The sequence below is a fragment of the Pleurodeles waltl genome, chromosome 6 (assembly GCF_031143425.1).
Source record: "Pleurodeles waltl isolate 20211129_DDA chromosome 6, aPleWal1.hap1.20221129, whole genome shotgun sequence".
Lineage (NCBI taxonomy): Eukaryota > Metazoa > Chordata > Amphibia > Caudata > Salamandridae > Pleurodeles > Pleurodeles waltl.
Window position 1 is genome coordinate 1,248,353,215 of NC_090445.1, and position 23,550 is coordinate 1,248,376,764.

The 23,550-nt window shown below is 43.1% G+C and overlaps 1 protein-coding gene across 2 annotated transcripts in view; it reads left to right on the forward strand.

Moving 5' to 3' along the window:
• The first annotated feature begins 1,839 nt into the window (after positions 1 to 1,839).
• The window catches only part of MACROH2A2 (macroH2A.2 histone), a 95,171-nt gene continuing 73,460 nt past the window's right edge, over positions 1,840 to 23,550 (forward strand). The window contains exons 1-2 of one of the 2 annotated variants that reach the window (XM_069240555.1): positions 1,840 to 1,969; positions 22,876 to 23,109. In XM_069240555.1, coding sequence (XP_069096656.1) covers positions 22,938 to 23,109 — 172 coding nt within the window. In that variant the 5' untranslated portion in view covers positions 1,840 to 1,969; positions 22,876 to 22,937. Of the gene's footprint in view, positions 1,974 to 22,875; positions 23,110 to 23,550 lie in introns of both variants that reach the window. The other variant, XM_069240556.1, reaches the window with a different exon arrangement.

Here is a 23,550-nt window from a genome sequence, read left to right on the forward strand (position 1 = left end):
TAGGGACTTGGGAAGTAATTTTAGGAAATCTAACTTTGCCGGACTGCACTGAAGGAAGACAGCACAGTTGCCCATTTTGTCTCTTACCGAAAGGCCATTACTTTACTGAGAGTCTAGAAACGTGCTTTACTTTAATGCTTAAAGACTTTGAGTTTTCTGAACTTTGATGCCGAATACTGATGCCTTGCCGACCAAAGTGATGTCCTGATGGCGAAGACTATGTTAGCTTTCCAATCCAATTGAGGAGAGGTATACTGTTAAGCATTTGTTTTGTTATGCCTATCTGCTTTCTTTTCTAGGTACTAATCGCACTATTTTGATAGAGCCATAGTTAGATGTTTTCTACATTTGTGTTGACTAAATGTCTTGCATGAAGCCCAACATGCTAATGCTAATCTGGTGTTAGATAAGGATCCTCACTAATGAAGGTCTGCCATAGGGAGTAATAGTCGATGTCTTTCCTTTGCTGAATCTAAATGTATGTGATATCGTTTGCGTAATTGTTTTTGTTATTAATTTGCGCTGTAACCTTAGAATGTGTAATTGTTATAGCTTTGATTAGATTATGTTTCTTTCGCCGCTTTTGGACAGCCAGGGATGTTCATGTATGCTTATCATTTGACTTTGAGATTATTTTACGTGACATTAGCATTGTTAATATAGGGAAATAAATATCCTAACTTTTACTAAAAGGTGTAGCTATTCATGGGTGAAAGGTTATGATGTGTGATAATTACTAGCTTCAATTGATTACTAATGCGATTGATTATTGATTGGTTATCGATTATTGATCTGCACGTACTGGACCTATGGTGGGAACATGAGAGTCAAAAGGTTAATCGACCTATTGGCCTCCCCTTGTAAGTTTAGCTAACACTCCCACTTAAGAACCCATGGATTCAGAAGCATTCCCAGATTTACCGATACTGGTAGACCTGAAATAAAATCCCTACTGATGAGCGTGTGGGAGACACCTTTAGCATGTCTTGCATGCGGGGAGGGGGAGCTCACGTTTTGCTACATTTGCTACGTTTTACTACGCCATTGATTTCACGTAACACAGCAAGATGTATTGTGTGATATATTGATAAATACGCCCTAAGTGTCTGTATTATAATTAAAAAAAATGCAGGTGTGTTTATGCCTGTTGGCCACTGGTCAATGAGCACCTTATGGTTAAAGCAGGCTATCATTGTTTTCTTATTTATTCTGATATGGTGTATTAGATACCTTTTGCGGCTGACTGCTTTAAGAAATGAAGGAAATACGTATTTTGGTCCCTTTGCGTCCGGGCTGGTCACTTTATCTCTAGGAACAAAAACAACCATGTGTTCATGTGCTGAGAATGTAGAGTTGGTCTGAGCTGTGTAAAAAAAATATTTTTAACGGAGCAATTTTGCCTATGGTTGGTTTCGTAATAATTCAAAGACAGTTTCGACGGTCCTAAAATACTTTTGATGATGTGATCGCTTCTTATATCTGTAGCTTTAAATGAATAATTCAGAGGGGAAAATAGCAAGTGCCGATTTTTCCAGTTACTACTACGGGCCTTAGCACAGATATCGGTCATGCCGATAAAAGACTGGTCAAGTTTTAGCTGTATCTCGCGTTTAAAATGCGTGCATAATCGATTTCATATTAGTTTAGTTCGGTGTTTCAGAGTTCATAGCATTCCTTGGATTTCACTGAAAAATTAATGTTAAAGGTCCGAACTAAAGGACGCGCTATAAAATTATCAAATAAAAATGGGAACTGAATTTCCCAGCGTATGAAATGGATTGGCCAGTTGGAACAGCTGCACTCGTATGGGCAGCCCCTTTCCACTTATATTCCCTCCCCTTTCCTTTGCCCGCCATTTCCCTACCGCCTTCTACTACCCGAGCGCCCTGCAATCTAAATAGACAGAGAACAAGGAAAGAAAGGACGAGGGAGGGTTCTCGACTGTTAAGGTGCTGCGTCGACGTTGACCGTAAGTAAGAGAAAACCCCGCCAATGCTGTGTTAATCGTGGACTTCGTCCACCGGGCCATATTTTTAAAAACAAAAAAACGTTGATTCTTTACCTAAACGAGCAAATGCCGCCTGAGCTCTTCAGAAACGAACACTGGGTTTGTGTCGAGTCAATAAATGGCATTCTAGCTGTTTTGAGTACGTCGCTTCCTCTACTGTGATATGCACGAAAAATAATCGACTGTAACTGTATTGTATCTTCGTTTCAAGACCAAGAGATTTTACGCATACATTAGCCGTTTGTTGTATTTGATGCAGCTGCGGGTTTTGTGAGCTCTCCTCCCGAAGGAGCTCTGAACGTAGGGCGCCATCGCCTCTCCCGCACGCGCGCTGCTGTCCCCGCCTCTTAATGTCAAGAAAGGCTTGATGCCCGATCTGCTAAAATAAACGTAATTAAATAGACTTCGCGACCCCTCGCATCATGACAACGACTTTTATTATTTTACATTAGACCCTTTTTAATCGTTTCAGTTGTTTTCTTCATCCTCCCGCTTTTTAATCCCGCCTACTCGGTGGCCTCGCCGAACCTGTATTTGTGTTCATTACAAATGATAAATGATGCGGCAAGCGCGATCTTGACTTATGTTGCCACTTATTTTACATAGCCTTGTAAGTAACCTCTTCACAGTAATCAGTTTATTTTTCGTGGTGACAATAAAATTTTTTTAAAAAACACTGTTCTCTCAATGTGTTTGTCCGTTTTCGTTTCACAAAATTGTTTAACCGTTTCCCGGCCCGAGGGTCTAACCAACGGGCTCCATTTTCGAGGTTCTAGGTGGTGGGTTGGAGAATACTGGACTGCACCGTGTTACCCGTAGAAAGGAATTTAAGAACAATACAACATATTACAAAAGACAAGATGCATTGCGTTTTGCGACTACAGTGAGCGTATATACCTTGGCTTGACACATTTTCTAGTGATCTCGTTTAGTTATAAGTAATGCTTTGCACACCCCGTACGTATGTTCACCGTTCTGTGATAGCTCAAGGCATCTCAGCTGGAACACTTAAGGCGCGTCCCCCAGGGGGTCCTTGCAGTAGCTGTTTTACACCCACTGTGTAATGGCGGACTTCTTCCGGATTGGCTTACTGTGCATCTTGACGGGAGGTGTGATCGTGCACCGGGGTTACTTCCCGTATTTGCTGATGTTACTAAAATGCCAGCTTGTGCCTCGCTGAGCCGTTTCTTTTTAGCCGCGTAATTTTCTCTGAGGTGAATTGTGCAATTTGTCCCACTTAAAAAGGTGCATTTCAAACCACCTTTACAATGTTGATACATATGTTATATTTTAAACAGCCGACTACCTTTGTGGGTAAAATGGCCCACAATTACCCTAATCTAGTGAACATTATAACTACGTGTTCTTAAGCTAGAAATGCCACGTAGCAAAAGATAAACATCTCTGCATATAATTTATCGTGTTTTAGGATTTATGCTTTCTAACATTGTGCCTCACCATATCGGCATAATTTCGCCCAAGTTGCCATGAGCAGCAGTAGCTCTTTAGCAACTAAAGCCAATAGTACTTAAGCACTCCAGACTTGTCTACTTTGACAATGTAGAAAGCGAAACTGCAACCAACGGAACTTCGAGGGTGACTATTTTTTTTTTTTTTTTACCAGAACTTCGGCTCCCCACAAACATAGAAATAGGACTATCATGTGCATCCATGCGTGGGCATGGACATTTGTGAAATATGGCAGGACAAATGGTGAAAAAATTGTGTTAATCCAGCAATTCAGGGTCGCCTGGTCTCTCTACATTTAGTATGCTGAGCATCTGAAAACCAAAAATGCGCGAGAAAGTAAGCGAAACAAAAGTGTCATGCATGAATATTAACCTGAGCAAAACATACTTGTATTTGCAAACTTTTCAGACAAGCCTTATTCGTCTTTCACTTATTCCCAGGGTCGCAGGAATAATGTGGCAGCGATTCCACATTATGCGGCATGGGTTAATAAATTATGCTGCAAGAAAAGAGTTTTTGGAACACTTATTGTATTACGTATTATTTTTTCTTTTTTACACCTGTTAACACAGGGCCACATTGGACCTTCAACCTTTGGGATGGGCTTTCCACGGCGCGGCAACTCATGTTGCCGCTTGTAGTGAAGCTCACATTTTACCTAACTTTTGATCCAGTTGAGCGCAAAAAACCTTTTTTAATGTGCTGGCTATGTACGTGTCAAATCCATAATTAGTGAAAAACGCTACAAAATATCATAATTTGAGTGTCTCTGGTTATACTGCAGTCCTACTTGGAAATCACCCAGCCAAAATATTTACGTTACTTTTCCACATGTACACACATTATGATGCTTTTATGTCTGTCAGCTGAAGCGCTGCAACTTGCTGAATGTCATCTAGGAGCCCAAAATCCCAGCAGTATAAAATACTCCGCTGTTGGTTCTAGGCGACGTTTGGCACACTTCAAGGCACATGTGTGAACAAGAAATGTTTTTATATATTTGTATTACACATGCATTTAATGCACTTGTTATTATTAGGCCAGATTTTAAATTAAAAAAGCCTTTTAATACGTTTTGGGGCCATTTGAATCTGCACAAACCTTTACGATAAAAAAACAAAAGTTCACCCATTTTATGTTTGACATGTAAAGTTTCGTGTAGGTCCGTAAAACGTGGTCAACCACAATGAGGTGATGGGTGAACTGCTTGCATTAATCTGGGCCACTGGCAATCGCTCAGCGCCACATTCCAGTCCGTTGCTTTTTGCCAGCCATGACACTAGGAAGAGGCTCACTTAATGCAAATCGGTACTGGCCCTGGTTCTCATAGGAAAAGATAACTTTCTACCTATTTGGTCCTCAACAGTAAGGTGCAGCTTAAGTCCTCTAACACAGTGAGCTTAGGATTTACACCAGGGCGAATCTGTCAAATTTAGAGCATAAACTAGGTTAAACAAGGTGATGGATGGAATGCTTGAATTAATCTTAGCCACGGATGATCACTCAAGGCCACATTCCAGTTTCTTTTTAGGGTCGAGCCTAGTTTGCATGTGTTGGTGCCTGCGTCTCGCTTGCAAGAGACTCTCGTGTACAGTAAAAGGCTTGGAGCTCGCTCACTACATAACAACATTTGTTGGCCTGCAGCACTCTTCTTTACAGCCTCGTAATTCATCACTGCAGGACAAGCATCTTTTCCGTTCATTTCCTTGGAGCAGGGACCAATCACTGATTGATTCAACTTATCCTGTGACTGTCTGCTGCTCCCGATGTGACATAGGCATTGTTTTGTTCTTTTTAATTCGTAGTGCCCTGCAGACAGATGTGTGAAATTGCATTTTTTTTCTACAGTTACATTTCTTTTTATTTTGCAGTCTTCTTCTCTCACTTTAATCTGCCTCACCCCAATCCAAAACAATCCGCCTGCTTCAATAAGCATCCCTCAATCCACCCCATCTGACACTAATCCACCCCACCCAATCCATTTCAGTCTGCCCCCACTTCAGCCCACTCCATTCCACCCGTCAACGCACTCTTATCCAATCCAGCCCAGTCCATCAAATCAAGCTTGCTGCTACCAGTCCACCCACACCGCCCCAATCTACTTTGCTCCACACCATCCAGTCCACATCAATCCTCCCTACTCCAGTCCAAACCACCTCTATCTACCCCACCCCACTACAATCCAGTTCACCCCATGCCATACCAGTCCACCTCATCTCAATACAATCCATCCACCCCATCCTATTTCAATCTAGTCCATCCATCCCACCTCCTCTCAGTTAAGCCCAACCCCCTCAATCAAATTCACCCCACCTCAGTGCAATCTACCCCACTCTACTTCATTCCAATCCACCCCAGCCCTATCACTTAAATTCAGTTCACCCACCCCAGTCGAATCTAACACACTCCATCCCAACCCATTCCAATCCACCATAGCCATATCACTCAAATTCAAACCGCCCATGCTCATTTAATACTCTACTCAAATCCATCCCATTTCAATCCACCCGCTCTTCTTCAATCCATTCCACACCACTACCTCAAGCACTCCAGCCCACTTCACCCTATTCCACCTGACCCCATTCTACGATGCTTGCTACCACTGAATTCTACTCCTCTCCACGACACCCTCCTCCACTCTACAACAATCCAACAAATCCACTCTCCCACACTCTACTCTCCACTCTGCCGCTCCACAACGCTAACCTTTGGCCGTGCTGAAGAGCTGACACACTGGTCTACATCATGGCGAGAACACATTGCCAAAGCCAGTAGCTCTAGTAAAAATGAGACCAATTGGCTTTGCCAACACCAGTTTTTTTGCTTACTCTGCATCTAGAGTGAGGCTTCCTTGTGCACGTCAGTGCTGATCCTGCTACTAACAGTCCATCCCAAAGTGCCAGGCTAGCAGGGACTAAAAATGGAGACAAGGGGTCAAAAATGTGGCTCCCCATTTTAATTTTACACAGCTTTCGAGCATTCCGATACAGAAAAGCTCGACAGAAGTTTGCTGAACTTGGTATAAAAGGAAAACATTATTCAAAGAACTTCCTTTTGGTTGGTTTGGGGTAAATCAGCTAGTAGCTTTTGAGAAATTAGCTTTACGTTTGTGTGTGTGTTTGTGTTTTTTTTTTCTCGTTCATGAAGTTGTTATATTGAATTATAGAAATCTGGACTATTAATTGATGGAGGTCTGTGTATCTGGGTCTGTGGGCCACTGCAGACCCAAAACTAAACCAAATATTTGTGTCTTTTGCGCAAGGTATCTTTTTCATCTGTTATCCATGTTGAGTCCACAGAACTGAAAGGCTGACAGCATTAGAGAAAATGTTGTAGCCACCATTACTGGACAGTTGGACTCTTTTCTTTTCCATGGCAAAAAAATTGTTGGGCATTTAGTGAATCGGAGTGACTATACTGGCCCCTCAGGTGTTTAAAAAAAAAACAACAAAAATGCTGTTATTGCCGGAAGACTTGCAGGCCCTTAGTCTTGAGGTTGTAGGTGCCTAAGAGATGCAAATCCTGGTTAGAGGTTGTAGGAAGTTGGCTCTGTATGTGCTATTTCAAAGTAAGGAATAGCATGCACAGAGTCCAAGGGTTCCCCTTAGAGGTAAAATAGTGGTAAAAATAGATAATACCAATGCTCTTATTTTGTGGTAGTGTGGTCGAGCAGTAGGCTTATCCAAGGAGTAGTGTTAAGCATTTGTTGTACATACACATAGACAATAAATGAGGTACACACACTCAGAGACAAATCCAGCCAATAGGTTTTTATATAGAAAAATATCTTTTCTTAGTTTATTTTAAGAACCACAGGTTCAAATTCTACATGTAATATCTCATTCGAAAGGTATTGCAGGTAAGTACTTTAGGAACTTCAAATCATCAAAATTGCATGTATACTTTTCAAGTTATTGACAAATAGCTGTTTTAAAAGTGGACACTTAGTGCAATTTTCACAGTTCCTGGGGGAGGTAAGTTTTTGTTAGTTTTACCAGGTAAGTAAGTCACTTACTGGGTTCAGTTCTTGGTCCAAGGTAGCCCACCGTTGGGGGTTCCGAGCAACCCCAAAGTCACCACACCAGCAGCTCAGGGCCGGTCAGGTGCAGAGTTCAAAGTGGTGCCCAAAACACATAGGCTAGAATGGAGAGAAGGGGGTGCCCCGGTTCCGGTCTGCTTGCAGGTAAGTACCCGCGTCTTCGGAGGGCAGACCAGGGGGGTTTTGTAGGGCACCGGGGGGGACACAAGCCCACACAGAAATTTCACCCTCAGCAGCGCGGGGGCGGCCGGGTGCAGTGTAGAAACAAGCGTCGGGTTTTCAATGTTAGTCTATGAGAGATCTCGGGATCTCTTCAGCGCTGCAGGCAGGCAAGGGGGGGGTTCCTCGGGGAAACCTCCACTTGGGCAAGGGAGAGGGACTCCTGGGGGTCACTCCTCCAGTGAAAGTCCGGTCCTTCAGGTCCTGGGGGCTGCGGGTGCAGGGTCTCTCTCAGGTGTCGGGACTTAGGTTTCAGAGAGTCGCGGTCAGGGGAAGCCTCGGGATTCCCTCTGCAGGCGGCGCTGTGGGGGCTCAGGGGGGACAGGTTTTGGTACTCACAGTATCAGAGTAGTCCTGGGGTCCCTCCTGAGGCGTCGGATCTCCACCAGCCGAGTCGGGGTCGCCGGGTGCAGTGTTGCAAGTCTCACGCTTCTTGCGGGGAGCTTGCAGGGTTGTTTAAAGCTGCTGGAAACAAAGTTGCAGCTTTTCTTGGAGCAGGTCCGCTGTCCTCGGGAGTTTCTTGTCTTTTTGAAGCAGGGGCAGTCCTCAGAGGATGTCGAGGTCGCTGGTCCCTTTGGAAGGCGTCGCTGGAGCAGGATCTTTGGAAGGCAGGAGACAGGCCGGTGAGTTTCTGGAGCCAAGGCAGTTGTCGTCTTCTGGTCTTCCTCTGCAGGGGTTTTTCAGCTAGGCAGTCCTTCTTCTTGTAGTTGCAGGAATCTAATTTTCTAGGGTTCAGGGTAGCCCTTAAATACTAAATTTAAGGGCGTGTTTTAGGTCTGGGGGGTTAGTAGCCAATGGCTACTAGCCCTGAGGGTGGGTACACCCTCTTTGTGCCTCCTCCCAAGGGGAGGGGGTCACAATCCTAACCCTATTGGGGGAATCCTCCATCTGCAAGATGGAGGATTTCTAAAAGTCAGAGACACCTCAGCTCAGGACACCTTAGGGGCTGTCCTGACTGGCCAGTGACTCCTCCTTGTGGCTTTCTTTGTTCCCTCCAGCCTTGCCGCCAAAAGTGGGGGCCGTGGCCGGAGGGGGCGGGCAACTCCACTAAGCTGGAGTGCCCTGCTGGGCTGTGACAAAGGGGTGAGCCTTTGAGGCTCACCGCCAGGTGTCACAGCTCCTGCCTGGGGGAGGTGTTAGCATCTCCACCCAGTGCAGGCTTTGTTACTGGCCTCAGAGTGACAAAGGCACTCTCCCCATGGGGCCAGCAACATGTCTCTAGTGTGGCAGGCTGCTGGAACTAGTCAGCCTACACAGATAGTCGGTTAGGTTTCAGGGGGCACCTCTAAGGTGCCCTCTGTGGTGTATGTTACAATAAAATGTACACTGGCATCAGTGTGCATTTATTGTGCTGAGAAGTTTGATACCAAACTTCCCAGTTTTCAGTGTAGCCATTATGGTGCTGTGGAGTTCGTGTTTGACAGACTCCCAGACCATATACTCTTATGGCTACCCTGCACTTACAATGTCTAAGGTTTTGTTTAGACACTGTAGGGGTACCATGCTCATGCACTGGTACCCTCACCTATGGTATAGTGCACCCTGCCTTAGGGCTGTAAGGCCTGCTAGAGGGGTGTCTTACCTATACTGCATAGGCAGTGAGAGGCTGGCATGGCACCCTGAGGGGAGTGCCATGTCGACTTACTCGTTTTGTCCTCACTAGCACACACAAGCTGGCAAGCAGTGTGTCTGTGCTGAGTGAGAGGTCTCCAGGGTGGCATAAGACATGCTGCAGCCCTTAGAGACCTTCCTTGGCATCAGGGCCCTTGGTACTAGAAGTACCAGTTACAAGGGACTTATCTGGATGCCAGGGTCTGCCAATTGTGGATACAAAAGTACAGGTTAGGGAAAGAACACTGGTGCTGGGGCCTGGTTAGCAGGCCTCAGCACACTTTCAATTGTAAACATAGCATCAGCAAAGGCAAAAAGTCAGGGGGCAACCATGCCAAGGAGGCATTTCCTTACAGAGGTCTTGTAGAGGTGCAGGCTTTGGGTGGAAATTGCAGCTCCGAAACAATGTCCAAGGACCCCAAAAAAAGGATAAGCACATGCCATGAAGCTTTCTGTGAAGCTGCCATCCATTGCAGCAAAGTTTGCAGCAAATTTCGAAACTTTACAATCAGGTGTATTGCCGCTGCCCCACTCACTGGAAAACTTAAAGACTAAAGGAACTGTGTGGTTAGCTTTGGTTACAACACCTAACCACGCACATCATTTGATGTAAACCTCATCACATTTTGAATTGTCTGCAGTTTTAACTTCTGAATTTTGCTATTTTACTCACGTTGCATCTAAAATTATGGAATAGAAGATGAGAGAGTATATAAAAAGGGCTTGTAAAGTGTATGGAGGATCACAAGGGAGTTGTATATATGTTGCTAATGCAGTTGAACAACAGTTAATTTACGCTTTTGTTTTCTTCTAAACGTATATGGAAGAGTGAATTCGTGCACTGGAATAGAGAACACCCCGCTATTCTAATGTTGGTACTTCATTTTTACTTATTAGTACTGGCAGAGCAGTAAAGGCACATTGTTGTTTTGAAATACACTTATTTGGATCAGGTATCTAAGACATACAAAATACATGGTTCCTGTTTTGTGAAGGGCACCGAATTCTCAGGAAATGTAAGAGACCGGAGGAGTGAAATCTAGCTTAAACAAGGGGTAGTGGATGAGGACTTTGAAATCTTTAAAGTATGGGGTCGGAGGATGGTGATGTTCAGTACATTGAACTGGAGTCCATGGAGGGGGTGGTGAAAACAATCTGATTGTGTGGTTGCTGTCCAGTAGAGGTTAAAAAAGAGGGCATAAGCATGGGCCAGTGGCCATGTGAAACGTAGATGAGAACCATGGAAGGTTTTGTGTAGGAAAGTCTTTGGCATTGTAAGGTAAGTTGTGCTGCCTTGTTTTACTATTCTAACTAATCCACTGTTTTACTACCAATAAAATCAATCGGGCAAGACCACTGGCACTGCTCTCTTTCGTTTTTAGGTCTTTCAGGACATGTATATACTTTGTGACTTAAGCCCACCCATTGGCCTTCTTATTTGTTCCCCCTGTTGTTCTATAAAATGGCTTACTTGCTATTGGTGAATTCTTCTTCTTTGTCCCTCCTTGTGTTTTTTGTTTCCTCCCATTGAACAATCCAAAGTACTGTCTTATTGCTTTTGTTGTTTATCTGTTCGTTTAGTGGGACTATTTTTAGGGTCAAGTGCACAAGCGCTCTGGCCTGTTGTAATTTCTCTCTGGGCTTTTAACCACACCTACTCTTGCTATTCATTCTTTGTTGTGCTGGTTTTACATGGTAAATTTTTTTGGTGCATTTGTGAAATGTTCCTCCTTTTTTGTGTTCTGAGTTCCTCCCAGGCGATTTCGCTAAGTGAACATTTTTGTTAGCCGTCTCACTACGTCATTCTTCCTCCAGGTACAGTGTGTGATGTCCCCTCCTCCGGTTTCGGTTTGCCTTTCATCCCAGCCACGATCCTTTCTAGTCATTCACGCAGGGTGCCAATAACTTACGCTTATGGCCGCCGTGGCGCTTTGAATTGAGTTGCTTATGTCAATTTTTACTTTTCATTTTCAATTTGTGTCAAGAAAAGTCCAGTTAGAAATTTACACGCTAATAGCTCTAGCAAACTGGAGATCCATTCTGTTTCAAATGCTTGTTTTTCTTTATTCCCTGCTCGTGGTTTTCAGTGTCTGCACCTGTCCCCGCCTCTCCACACATCAGTCCTGGTCTGTCTAATACTCTTTCTGATCACGTTTGCTGAGCAGTCAAAGACCAGGTCAAATGTTAGCCTCTGTTTCCCCACCCTCTCCCTCGTCGGTTTCTTAGTTTTATTATAACAGGCAGTGTCGGCATTTGCGCTTTCAGGGGAAGTGATTCACAAGTGCTCCCTGTGGGGGGTGTTTTCCTTTTTTTTTTTTTTTTTTTTTTTTTTTTTTTTTTTCTCAACCAGTTTATCTTTACAGCCTCTCGGTGACCTGGAGGTCTCATCATTTGCTGTCTCTTCCTGTGCCAACTCAGTTGTTGGAAGGGGGCTGATATCTTCTGTTAGCTTCCAGGAGGTAACGGATGGGTTTCAGAAGCCAGTATGTTAAACACAGCCTCCCTGAGATAGGGATATGTCGATGCCAACATGATGTGAAGATCATGCTATTTGCGGTGCATTTCAACTGTGGCAGCTTAGACATGGTGAATCTCCTTTGTATTTTTTAATTTTATTATGGTGTAATGTGAGTGTTGGTGAAAGCTTTGTGTCCTATCGATCCCCTTCTACGTGCAGCCAGCTCCATCCCCTTACCCAATCCCTGTTTAATCACCCACCCTGTCCCTGTTTCAACCGCCCTTGTCTGGCCTCTCCCCACCACCACAAATCTGCTCCTTAACAGGGTTTTACTCATTCAGTTGAAAGCATTCAGCATCCATTTTCTGGATTTCCTCTCATAATATTGCCTGGCTGATCCAGAGGACGCTCTCCTTCCAGACTGAATTATTAATCATTCCCATTAATACCTGCAGGACTGAGCGATGGGTAAAGAACAAAACGTAAAATTAGGTTCCCCCTGTTGTTGCTTTTAAACCCCTCTCTGCTGTCACTCACTGGGGAGATGCAGCAGAGGATACATTTCATTCACAAAAAAATGTCCAGACGCAGATGGCAAGTTTTTGGCGGCATCACTGGAATGCAGACGAAACACTAGCAGGTTTTGTGCTGGAACTTTGGACCCGGCACTTGGCTCTGGAGAAACAGAGAGGCTGTTTAGGGTTGAGCGCGCACAAGCACTCTGGATCATATTGTAATCTCTCTGTGGGCTTCTAATCACACCCATGTCATGCCCATCACTCATTAGTTCATGGGCTTGCCTTTTAAAAATTGATTGATTTCATTTGTGAAAAGCATGCATACGTCTTGCCTTTGTGTTAAGCTCTCCTCAAGCGCACTGGTAAACGACTGAAAACATACAAGGTTCTGAGTTTTCAGCTGGCTTCTGGACTACTTGCTTTTCATTTCCTACGCAGCGCGATCACGGTGGGTAGAAGTCAAGCGATTTGCATGACATCGACCCTTTTAAATGGATAATTGCACTTTTGCTGGTAACATGGATTATTGCACTTGTACTGAAGTTGCACTGCGAGCCACCTTCCGTTTCCTTTTCTGTGTCTCCTTCATGCTCATGGTGACCATCAGCTTGCATAAGTGAAACTGTTTTATGTGGCAAGATAAGTCCTTTTTAGGAGTTTACAATAGCTCTAAGGCGGGCAAAGAACAAGACCCGTTGCTTTGCAAATGCTTATTATGGGCGAGCACAAAGTGCTCCGTCCATTCTGTAATCTCTCTTTGGGCTTGAAACCACGCCCATGCCAGGTCAGTCACTTACCATGGTTCGTGGGCTTGCCTTTTAAAATCCGCTTGCTTTCAATTGTGAAAGGCATGCATATGTCATGCCTTTACTGGTGTTTAGCCCACCTACACAGCACCGGGAAAGTACCAAAAATTAAGAGCCTCGATGTTTTTAGCCTGGAGTCCGGATGACTTTATCTGTTTGTTTTTCCACGTTTTTTTTTTTTTTTTTTTCCTCTACAACACTAATCGGTCTAACTCGAAAAAATGCGAGACCCGTTGCATTGAAAATGCCTGTTCTTAAGGGTCTCCTGCCAATTCACATGGGGCCCACATACATAAAATCCTCTCTCTTCCAGGAAGGGGGTGCTCTGTCACAAATAATTGCATGTTATTTATTCACTTGTTTATATTTAGCACAGGGGCATTACATTTATTTTGGTTTAGGCATGGGGTGATTAAGCACTTTGCTTAGAATCAGTTTGTTCAGTGCCGGGGCTCAAACCTGGTTCCTCAGTCACCTGTCTCTCAGTTGTATACTCTGCATGCCTATTTTAGGTGCCGATTTAGAACTTGGGTGACACTGGAATTTATGACCCCTGTTTGTTTTATCTACAAAGTGCTTTGCAAGTGAGAAGCTGCAGCCATTTGTTTTGTGTCATATCGGAAAATGCGCTGGAGGGTTTTTACTTGCCACAGTCACAAACGAATGACAAGTTTGCAAGCCACTTTTGGGAACCCATGGGTCTTTTGTTTACTTATGAACGGTGCATTGTCAGATCATCCCAAGCTTCCCTTGAAATAAGGAATTCTGTTTTTAGATCTTCAAAATCCGTAATCAGTAGGGGTCTCTGTGGAAATCCACAGATCTCGTAACAAATTAATGTCCCTGAGAAGGCAGTTGAGCTGTGCCCTGCAGTGTGTGACTGACTTATTCTCAGCCTTGTCTGCATTTCAAAGACACTTCTGTCATTAAACATCCACAGTATCAGTCCAACGTCTGGTTTTGTTATCACTTGCTTTTTGTCTCTATTATAAATTTCTACTGGTATTGCAAAAGACAGTTTACAAAACCTTCTTTTTTTTTATTATTTTTTATTTGCTTGAGTGTCTTTTTATTTCAAATTTGAAGGAATTTCACAAATTAGAGCTGAGAAAGTGGGCGAGTTGTTTGCAGCTCGCCTCTGCCCCCCCATCCCATCAAAACCCCACAGTGAAGCATTTCCCGTCTTCATCGTGCCGCTCCCACAAAGACAGTGGTATCCATGGCGTGGGGCCCCCACGAGCTGCAGCGGCTGGGTTAGCATCACTTGCATGCGCGCCCTCTAAGTATATTGTTGGGTCACAAGTGCAGGGTTTAGTGAATATTAGTTTAGTTTGCTTTATGATATTGTAGTTAATCTGTTAAGTTTAACATGTCCTTTTGCCAAATTTGAATTCATGGGCATCTTCGGAAAACCCCTCCCAGAACACGTTTCCCAACTCTGCCTCATCAAACTTTACACCATTTGACATACACATAGTTATATGTTGGAAACTAGAGCTTTGCTTCTAGTGAACATTTAAATGATTTACCTATAATAAGGGCATGCGCTGGAAAAAATGGCACTGTTCTGTTTTTAGCTACTAATGGTGGCACACACTACTCCAACAAAGCCATTTAAAATTAATCTCTGCCAAGAACTGGACATCATGACTTCCGAAGCGGTCAACTAATAAATGATGCTGGTGTGAAGTGAAATTAAATTGGATCAACATCCTTTATCTGTTGTACGGACTGTAAAAAAAAAAATAGATTAGTGGAACTTGAGTACACCTTGACTTATGCAGGATACAAAATCAATACAAATCATTGTGCTTTTTAGTGTCCATAATGACTGTCATGCTTACCGCGGAATGAAGAGTGACCGAATTCACACCTGCATTTACCAACAGGTGTAGTACACAATATATAAGCAAGTGTTAAATACACATTTGCAACCTGCACATTTTCACTAGTAACATCTTCTTTTATAGCTGTGCGTACCACTTTTCTACCATTTCTAAGCACCGTAAATAGCCATTGCAGCTATTACCAGATTTTAATTGTACTTCATGTAACAACCTCTGAAGGATGGAAGGCTCTGATAGCCTGGCTAGAACACAAACTACTGGCTCTCGGAGGGAGCACCTAAGTAGCTGCTCCCTCCAGATGGGAGCAATGCCAGATCCAGCAGTATGCAGGAGCCAGCTGGTACTGCAGGGCCTTAAGGCTCCCCTGCTGCCCCCAGTGGGTGCTTGGTAGGTGCCTCAGGAGGGTACTTGGGCATGCACCTTTTAAATGACGTAGGCCCCAGGGATAGGGTTCCTGGGGCCGAAATAGCCTGGAGAGGGGGGCTGCGCTTCCCCCCCTCCCCTTCTTTAATAAATTGTGCACTGTGGAATATGACTGTTGGGGCCCAAAATGGTTTGGGGGGGGGGGTGGGGGAAGCAACCATCTCTCCTTAAATATACCACCCCAGAGGATCAGGTCCCCGGGGCCCTGAAATAACAGCCCCCCCCCCCCCCCCCTTTTTTTGTTTTGTTAAAAAAGAGACCGCTCGATGATGGGATATCCAGAGCCGAAGAAGACCCGAGACTACCCTGCTGAATTAAAAAAAAAAAAAAAAAAAAAAGCCCGGGGCATGTGGTCCCCAGGATAAAAGAAGGTTTGGGGTGGAGGGGCCACATGCCCCCTCACCTTTTTAAATATGTGGTTTCGGGGCCCACTATGACTCGGCAAGGTGGACCTCACCCCTCAGATATGCTTTGGCTTCGGTGGGAGGGGCAGGGCAGGGGGTCTCTGGGGCAAGAAGACAAACCTTATACTGAGCATGCCAAAGGCTATGCGCAGTGTGGGATTGGCAGGCTGTTTGGGGTTTGGCCACAGTGCCTGGCAGAAGGCCAAGCCCTGTGGCTGACCCAGTGTTGCAAATGGCCAAAGGCTGCCAGCTTGGTGTTGGCAGCTGATAGTTGGAAGTAGGGTCTGGCTGCAAGATAGGCTATGCAGCTAACCACACGCATGAACACAGGATGGGTTTGGCTGCCTGGTGGTGGCCTGCATGGAGTTTGACTTGGGGCCTGGCTGTATGCCAGGCCCAGAAGTCAAACCCACACAAGCGCAGTGTGGTTTTGGCTACCTGGGTGGGACAGAGGGTTGACTGCAGTGGCTGCAGCACAGGCCCGGTTACCAACTCCGTGTCGGGGAGACAGTCTTACATATGGTAACAAAATAATACTGTACTTTTTTTTGTTGTTGCTTTAAACCTTTAGTAATTCATTCAGAAAACTAATGTTAAAGTAGGGATATATTTGGGTGATGGTCAGTGATTTTACCATTCTGAACTTAAAAAAAAAAAAAAAAACACAAGTTCAGCAGTTATACTTAGCAACAGTAACTATAACTTGTGCCCCGCCATGTACAGCTTATGACCCCACATAGTACATCACTCGAATTATTTTATGATATCATCAAACTTTTGAACACATTGCTGTATAAACGGGTATGGAATTAGAGCTATGAAAGTAAGTACAGAATAGCTCAGAATAATATGAAGATGTATTTATGAATGCCATTACTCTCATTGTTGCAGCAAGCTTACGTTATGTGCAGTATTGACCCTATACCATACACTTCACAGGTAGCCTAATTCACATTAACAGTCAATCACAGATATATGGGAAACCCTCATTGCACACGGTTTTCAGTATGTGTACAGACGTTCAGAGAAAGCCACTTTACTCAAGGTGCTTTAAGTCTGCGGACCACTTTTGTCAGTATCAAACCACTCAGTCGTCAGACCTACATTGAGAAAAATTGAGAAATGAAGTTGATATAAGAAAAGTTGATACTGTAACCAATGTTCTCCTTATGAAGAGACTATACTCTGTACCACACTGTTTCCAGACACTGAAACTCTTCTGACATATACACTACAGAGTATTAAAACGTATCTACCAAGAATAGTGTACGCTTGGTGTGAAAAAACTTGTCAAAAGAGACACCATTCGCATAAAAAACCAGGGTCTGAAGATCACACTAACTTCAGCTCTCATACTGTGGTGAAATCTTCAGACAAGTCTTCTGAAGCAAAGAAACATGTATATAGGTTAGTACCTGCAGCACACAGTGTTATGTAGTAATGGTCATCATGAGAAAATTTCACTTCAAAACTCTTTATACACCGGTGCGTTGAAGCCCAGCTGAGGTATTTTCTGCGAGTACAGCTCATACCTAATAGAATACTCCCAACTTTCTTTTCACACTTCCACAATGGGCCAATTTAAGACAAGCACTTCTTGTACTTTTTCTGTTGCAGCACTTTGCCTTCAAAATGTAGTTCAATCTCTACTCTTGTTATACGTAACACTAAATGTGTGCTCTGATACAGTATTTATAGCAGAGTGAGCCTATGAATCCCGCTGTATCTCCTGAACTTTTTACTTTTAGAATGACCTAATTGTGTAGCTGTTTCTAGCCAATTGAATTAAAACCATAATAAATGACTTTGTTTACAATATGCATTTTCTTGCTCAAAGTGTGTATACGTTTTTTTGGTCCTACCAACAACTAGAAAACATGAAATCCGTTAACCATACCTGCCTATGGTGTTCATTGCATTAAAAATAAAACAGAAATACTTTGCCCCAGAGTTTTTTTTTTTTCTTTTATTCTCCAGAGGCTTTTTATTGTATGCAGTGACAATCAGTGAACATGCATGGCTAAGCCCTCTCCCAAGGAAATGGGGCAAGAGAGTCTTTCCATCCACAGAAGGCACACCACCCTGGACTTCCCTTGTTGTCTGCTGAGCTAGGGCCCAAAATCCACAGCTATGCACATTGCCAAAATATGGTCTCTTCTGAGTGGAAAAAATGTGATGTATCTGTTGGGTTTCTGGACATTTCTTATTGCGAGTTCTAGGCCTACCTACCCAAGTTAGGTACAATCTCTGTAAACGTGGGGGAATACTAGTTAGAAGGAGGTTTTTGGATACCTCCAGATTTATGAATTTGCCATCATAGAAATGTGAGGATTTTTTGTGTTAAAGTTTGAGGTTTACAAGGAATGCTGGGTAATAAAACCTGTTGACAGCTGTGCAAGTCAAGCCATCTTGAATTCCCCTAGGTGTTAGGTTTTCAAACATGTACAGGTTTGCTAGGTTTTCATAGGTGCCAACTAAGATAGGGCCCAAAATCCACAACTACCTACCAAAAAGTGAGTTTGTTTTGAATGGAAGAATGTGATGTGTCCATGTTACGTTTTGGGCCACTTCCTGTCACGTGCATTAGGTCTAACCACACAAGTGAGGTACCATTTTTGTCAGAAGAAGTGTGGGAGCTTATAATAGTAGGATGTTTGTTATTACCAATTGCATTTCACTGCATATGTGCCTACCAAGTGTAAGCCAGTGTGTAAGAAAGACATTTTAAACAAGCATTTGCAATGCAATGTGTCTCGCATTTGCTTGAGTTAGCGCTATTAACGTTGTAAACTCCTAACTGGACTTTTCTTGCCACACACTACAAGAAAAAAAACTGCGCGATCGCGCTATGTAAAGAAAAAGATGAAGTAGTCCGGAAACCGCGCTGAAAACATAGAGCCTCGAATGGTTTCAGTATTTTACCAGTGCAATGTAGGTGGGCTAAACATCGGAAAAGGGCATGACGTATGCATGCCTTTCACAAATGAAGGCAAGCTCACGAACCAATGAAAGTGACTGATGTGATATGGGCGTGGTTAGAAGCCCAAAGAGAGATTACAGCATGGGACCGAGCGCTTTGCGCTCGTCCTTTTTAAAAAAAAAAAAAAAAAACTCTCTAAATCATATACCAGTAGAGGCACCCACAAATTTGGAGATGTACAAATAACCACTGCTCCTAAACCCCATAATTTAAAAAAATACATAAGTTTACTTGATACTCATTTTTCACTCTCATATTTCACTTTATGAATTGATCTATACTCTAAAATTTAAAATCATTGTACGGTTCATCTCATTTGTTGGCTCTGGGTACCATGGGCTCTTGGAACATCTACAAACCCTGTATATATCCCTGGGATCAGAAGGCCTAGAGGGCATAATGGTGTAATGCTTTTGTAAACTGGCCAGTATGACAAAAGATTACAGATTAAAACTTTGTCACAAATCTTTGGGGGTTTTTTCCGCTACTTTTCAGTATGGCTTTATTTCAGCAGCTAGTTTCTTTGGAAACCCTTGAGAAATCTACACGTATGACCCCATGCTGAATTCGTAAATGTATTGACTTTTCAGAAATCAGTAGGTTTTCCTGGTCACCATGGGTTTCACACTGGTTTCTATCACAAACTAAAAGTAGGTTAGGAGCTCCAAAAAAGAGGAAAATTAGCTGTGTGTGTGTGTGTTTTATTTATTTCTTTTTTTTCTTTTTTTTTTCTTCTTCCAAGCTCTGCATGTTCCTGAAAGCTGGGAAGAGGGTGACTTTGGCACAGCAAACTTTTGAGGCCATTTAAAAAAAAAAACGTACCTAGAGCACGTTTTACCCTATTTTTCCCAAAAGCCTCAGAATTTAGCTATATTTTGTGTACTTTCTCTGCCCTCTTGAGGGGGATCCATTTCAGAATCCCTAGTATGTTGGATAAAAGGACACATTTGTTGTTGATATCCTATGGGGGGGGGGGGGGGGGGGGGAAGAGAAGAGTTACAGAGCCCTAGCCCCGAACAGCCTAAAAGTGCTTAGCATGTTATCATTGGCACAGCTTTTTTAATACTATGGCTAGTACAGTCTATATTACTGCTAGTTCATTAGCCTGCTCTTTCCCCACCCACATCTCGCATATGGCATTAGAATGAAGTGCAAGGGTAGAATTGTGAAACGGAGGTGAGAAAGGGACACGTTAAAAGTTCCATGGTGGTGTTAGTCATTCTTTGCCCGACCTTTCCTCCAATTTTTTTGTACTTGCTCTGCTTGTCATGCCATACCAACAATTTATTCAATCATTAATTTGTTCCAGATTTCTAGGCACTTGTTTTTTGGAGACAAACCGCCTGTTAGGAATAATGACTTAAGATCTCCCTCTGTTGCAATAAAACTACTGGTAGATAAAAAAAAAAAAAAAATTAGGTCACATGCGCAAGCACTTTGACATGTTGTAAGTATCGTGGGCCTTTAACCACACTCATGTCACACCCATCACTTTCACTTGTTCGTGGGCTTACCTTTCAAAAATCACTTGATGTCATTGGTAAATGCTCTGTTTGGCCCACCTTGGGACTGTTTTTATCACGCCTTGCAGATTGGCCCTTTTACATGGATTATTTTACGATTGCCGACACTTCAGCACGGGCGCACTCTTTGTTTTTGTGTGTGTGTCTCCTCTTCGTGCTGGCCATGGCGCTCACATCGTCAACAGATACTACAGCGTGAACTTGATCGGCAGTATTAAAGCGCTGGTCACATTAGGTAACTGAACACGCAGTCATTTCTTGTGGCTCTCACCGTAAGCAAAACAAAAGGATGATGGGCGGAATGCTGAACAATGCAACCACTTAGCCCAGCCACAGATCGTGGTTTAATCCATCGTTCTTTTGCTCACCATGCCACCCCAGTTTGGACCCCGCTATATGCAAATCCGTCTTGACCCTGTTCCTCAAGGGAACAGTCCAGCTCGAACCGCCAAGCCAGGGCTCTCCCCTTAAAACACTTGACATTGTAAATACTTTAGGCTAGAAACAAATCCTCAAAGCAAAAGCAGCTCTCTCGGCACAGCAGGCGATCCGTAACTTACAATATTCACTGCACTCTGGAAACTTACTCCATAATGCTTTGCAGGGCATTACTTTTACAAAACATTTTTGCTAAAAACTCGGCCTTTGATGTTCCTAGGGCAATGGGACCACCACCAAACATTCACGACACCGTTCTCTTTTTGTCGACATCATGTTTGGGTCCGCATTCTAGGCTAGTGGAGACCCCAAAATATAATCCACCATTCAGTGCCTGTCTAAGCTATCCTTTCTGTTTTTATATATGTATAATATCTTTGCTATATGCCTGCTACCTCTGAAAAAATGTAGTGCCCTCTAGGGGCTAAAACATGGTCCCACTGCATTTTTTTATAGCCACACAAAAAGAAAATGGCAATGTCCGCTAGGGGCTAACTATATAGTTGTATGACCATGTTTCTTACAAATGCTGTTTTCATTGTGGTGTCCTCCTAGGGGTTGTTCTAAGCGTTAGTCATATCAACATATTAAAATATTCATGGCATGAAATCTTGTCCCATATTGCTTTTGACTTTTATAAAACATTTTTGCACATGACTTGGCCTGTTGTCGTTTTAGGACAAAGGGACCACCTTTCAAACATTCAAAGCAATGTGCTTTTTCTGTCTACACCATCTCTGGGTCCCCACACTATGTTAGTGGGGACTCTAAAATAATAACCCCATCTACCATTTATCTTTTTATGCTGTCTGAAGGCTGGAACTTTTGTTTTACCGCTGGGCGAAATTGTTTTATTGGCCTTGTTTGTAATATCATTGTAATAGTCCTGCTAGCCTTGAAAATGTGTGATGCACTATGCCCTCTAGCGGCTAAATATTTAAGTATAGTGCATTACTTACACATTTTTTTCGTATGGTTATACTCTCTAAGAGCTGTTGTTACATGACCATGCATGTTTCTTCCAAATGCTATTTTTATTGTGGTGTCCTCCAGGGGATGTTCTCAGCATTGCAGTGAACATACTATAATTTTTAAGTGGCCCCATGATGCTTAGCAGAGCAATACTTTTTCAAAAAAATGTGCTCATAACTCAGCCTGTGGTGGTCCCAGGGCAAATGGAACCTTCAAAATGCCACCTTCAAAACACTTTCTGTCCACATCATCTTTGGGTCCCCACATTAGGTTAGTGGAAACCCCAAAATAATCATCCCTCCCACCAGTCCGTGGTTTTTAAGCTTTCTCATGGCTACTACTTTTGTTTTACAACTGGGAGAACTTTTGATTAAAGGCCTTATTTGTAATATCACTGCAGTAGGCCTGCTAGTTCAAACACCCTCTAGGGACCAAGTATATGGTGACACTGCATTACTTTCTCCTGCCTTTTTTTAATGGGGTAATACCCTCTAGGGGCTAACAGTACATGGCCATTTTTCTTACAAATGATACTTTTGTAATGGTGCCTTCTAGGGGCCGTTTTGAGCATTAGTCTAATGCCAAAAGTTTATTACTTATAAAGGTTTATATGATACTTGAATTTTGTTTTAATAGTCTCTCCTTATTATAGTAATGACCATAATTCAGACCAACTTAACATCCTTATTATACTATGATTGTTAGAACACTCTTTATTTTTGGGTGACCCTATTAGTTTATTTCTCCTGTGGTTGTCTTGTGTCTTTTGGAGATTTGTGTTAGCCAGCCAGCAACTCTGATGGTGGGGTGGTGAAAGTTGTATTCTATTAGAATTAGCAAGGCAGATTTAAATTAGGAAGCTAAATGGCAACATTTTAATTTTTGCTGCAGAAAGGGGAAGAAAGTAAGTGTAAGTGCTTTAGTTATATGCAGGGCCACTGGAATTATATGGCTGGAAAAGATGAAATCATGAGGGAGGGTTGACCTATTTATGTGGCAAGAAAATTCCAGTTATGAATTTACAATGCCAATAGCTCTAACTCAAGTAAATGGGAGATCTATTGCATTGCAAATGCTTCTTTTGTAATGTTTGCTAGCAATTTGACCGTGCTGTTTTGCGATACTGATGTACCTGATAAATTATTCTTTCTCTTTGCAGTATTTTTCAGCAGTAATTAACTGAGTTCATCTGGCCCTCTGCAAGAATTAAACTGCATAAAGATGTCCGCAAGAGGTGGAAAGAAGAAAACAACAAAACTGTCCCGTTCATCTAGGGCAGGAGTTATTTTCCCAGTTGGAAGAATGATGCGATACTTAAGGCGAGGAACATACAAGTATAGGATAGGCATGGGAGCTCCAGTCTATATGGCGGCTGTAATCGAGTATTTGGCAGGTAACTGTAGTGCCAGTCTTGCTGCATGTATCTTTTTTTTAGCTCTAAACCATACACAACACAATGATTTGTTTTGATAATCAAATGTGTCAGAGTATTAAAACAGCTACCCTTTTTCCTTCTCTATTGGTTTCGTTAAGTGTTTTCCTAACTTGTATACAATGCAAATATTAATTTTGCCTACTGTAGACTAGTTCCTAACCTGTGGTCCAGGGACCCCTTGCAGTCCACGAATCCTCAACTTTAGCAGATTAGGTAACTAGCTTTCAGTAATGACTCAGTGGGGGGGGGGGGGGGGGGGGGAGGGGGTCCCCAGGTTCCAGTATTGATAAAGAAGGGGTCCACAGAAGTCAAAAGGTTGGGAACCACTGCTTTAGACTGTTGCATATACCAACCCCAAGCCTAATGAGAGTTCCACCTATATTGCCTTTCAGGATTCAG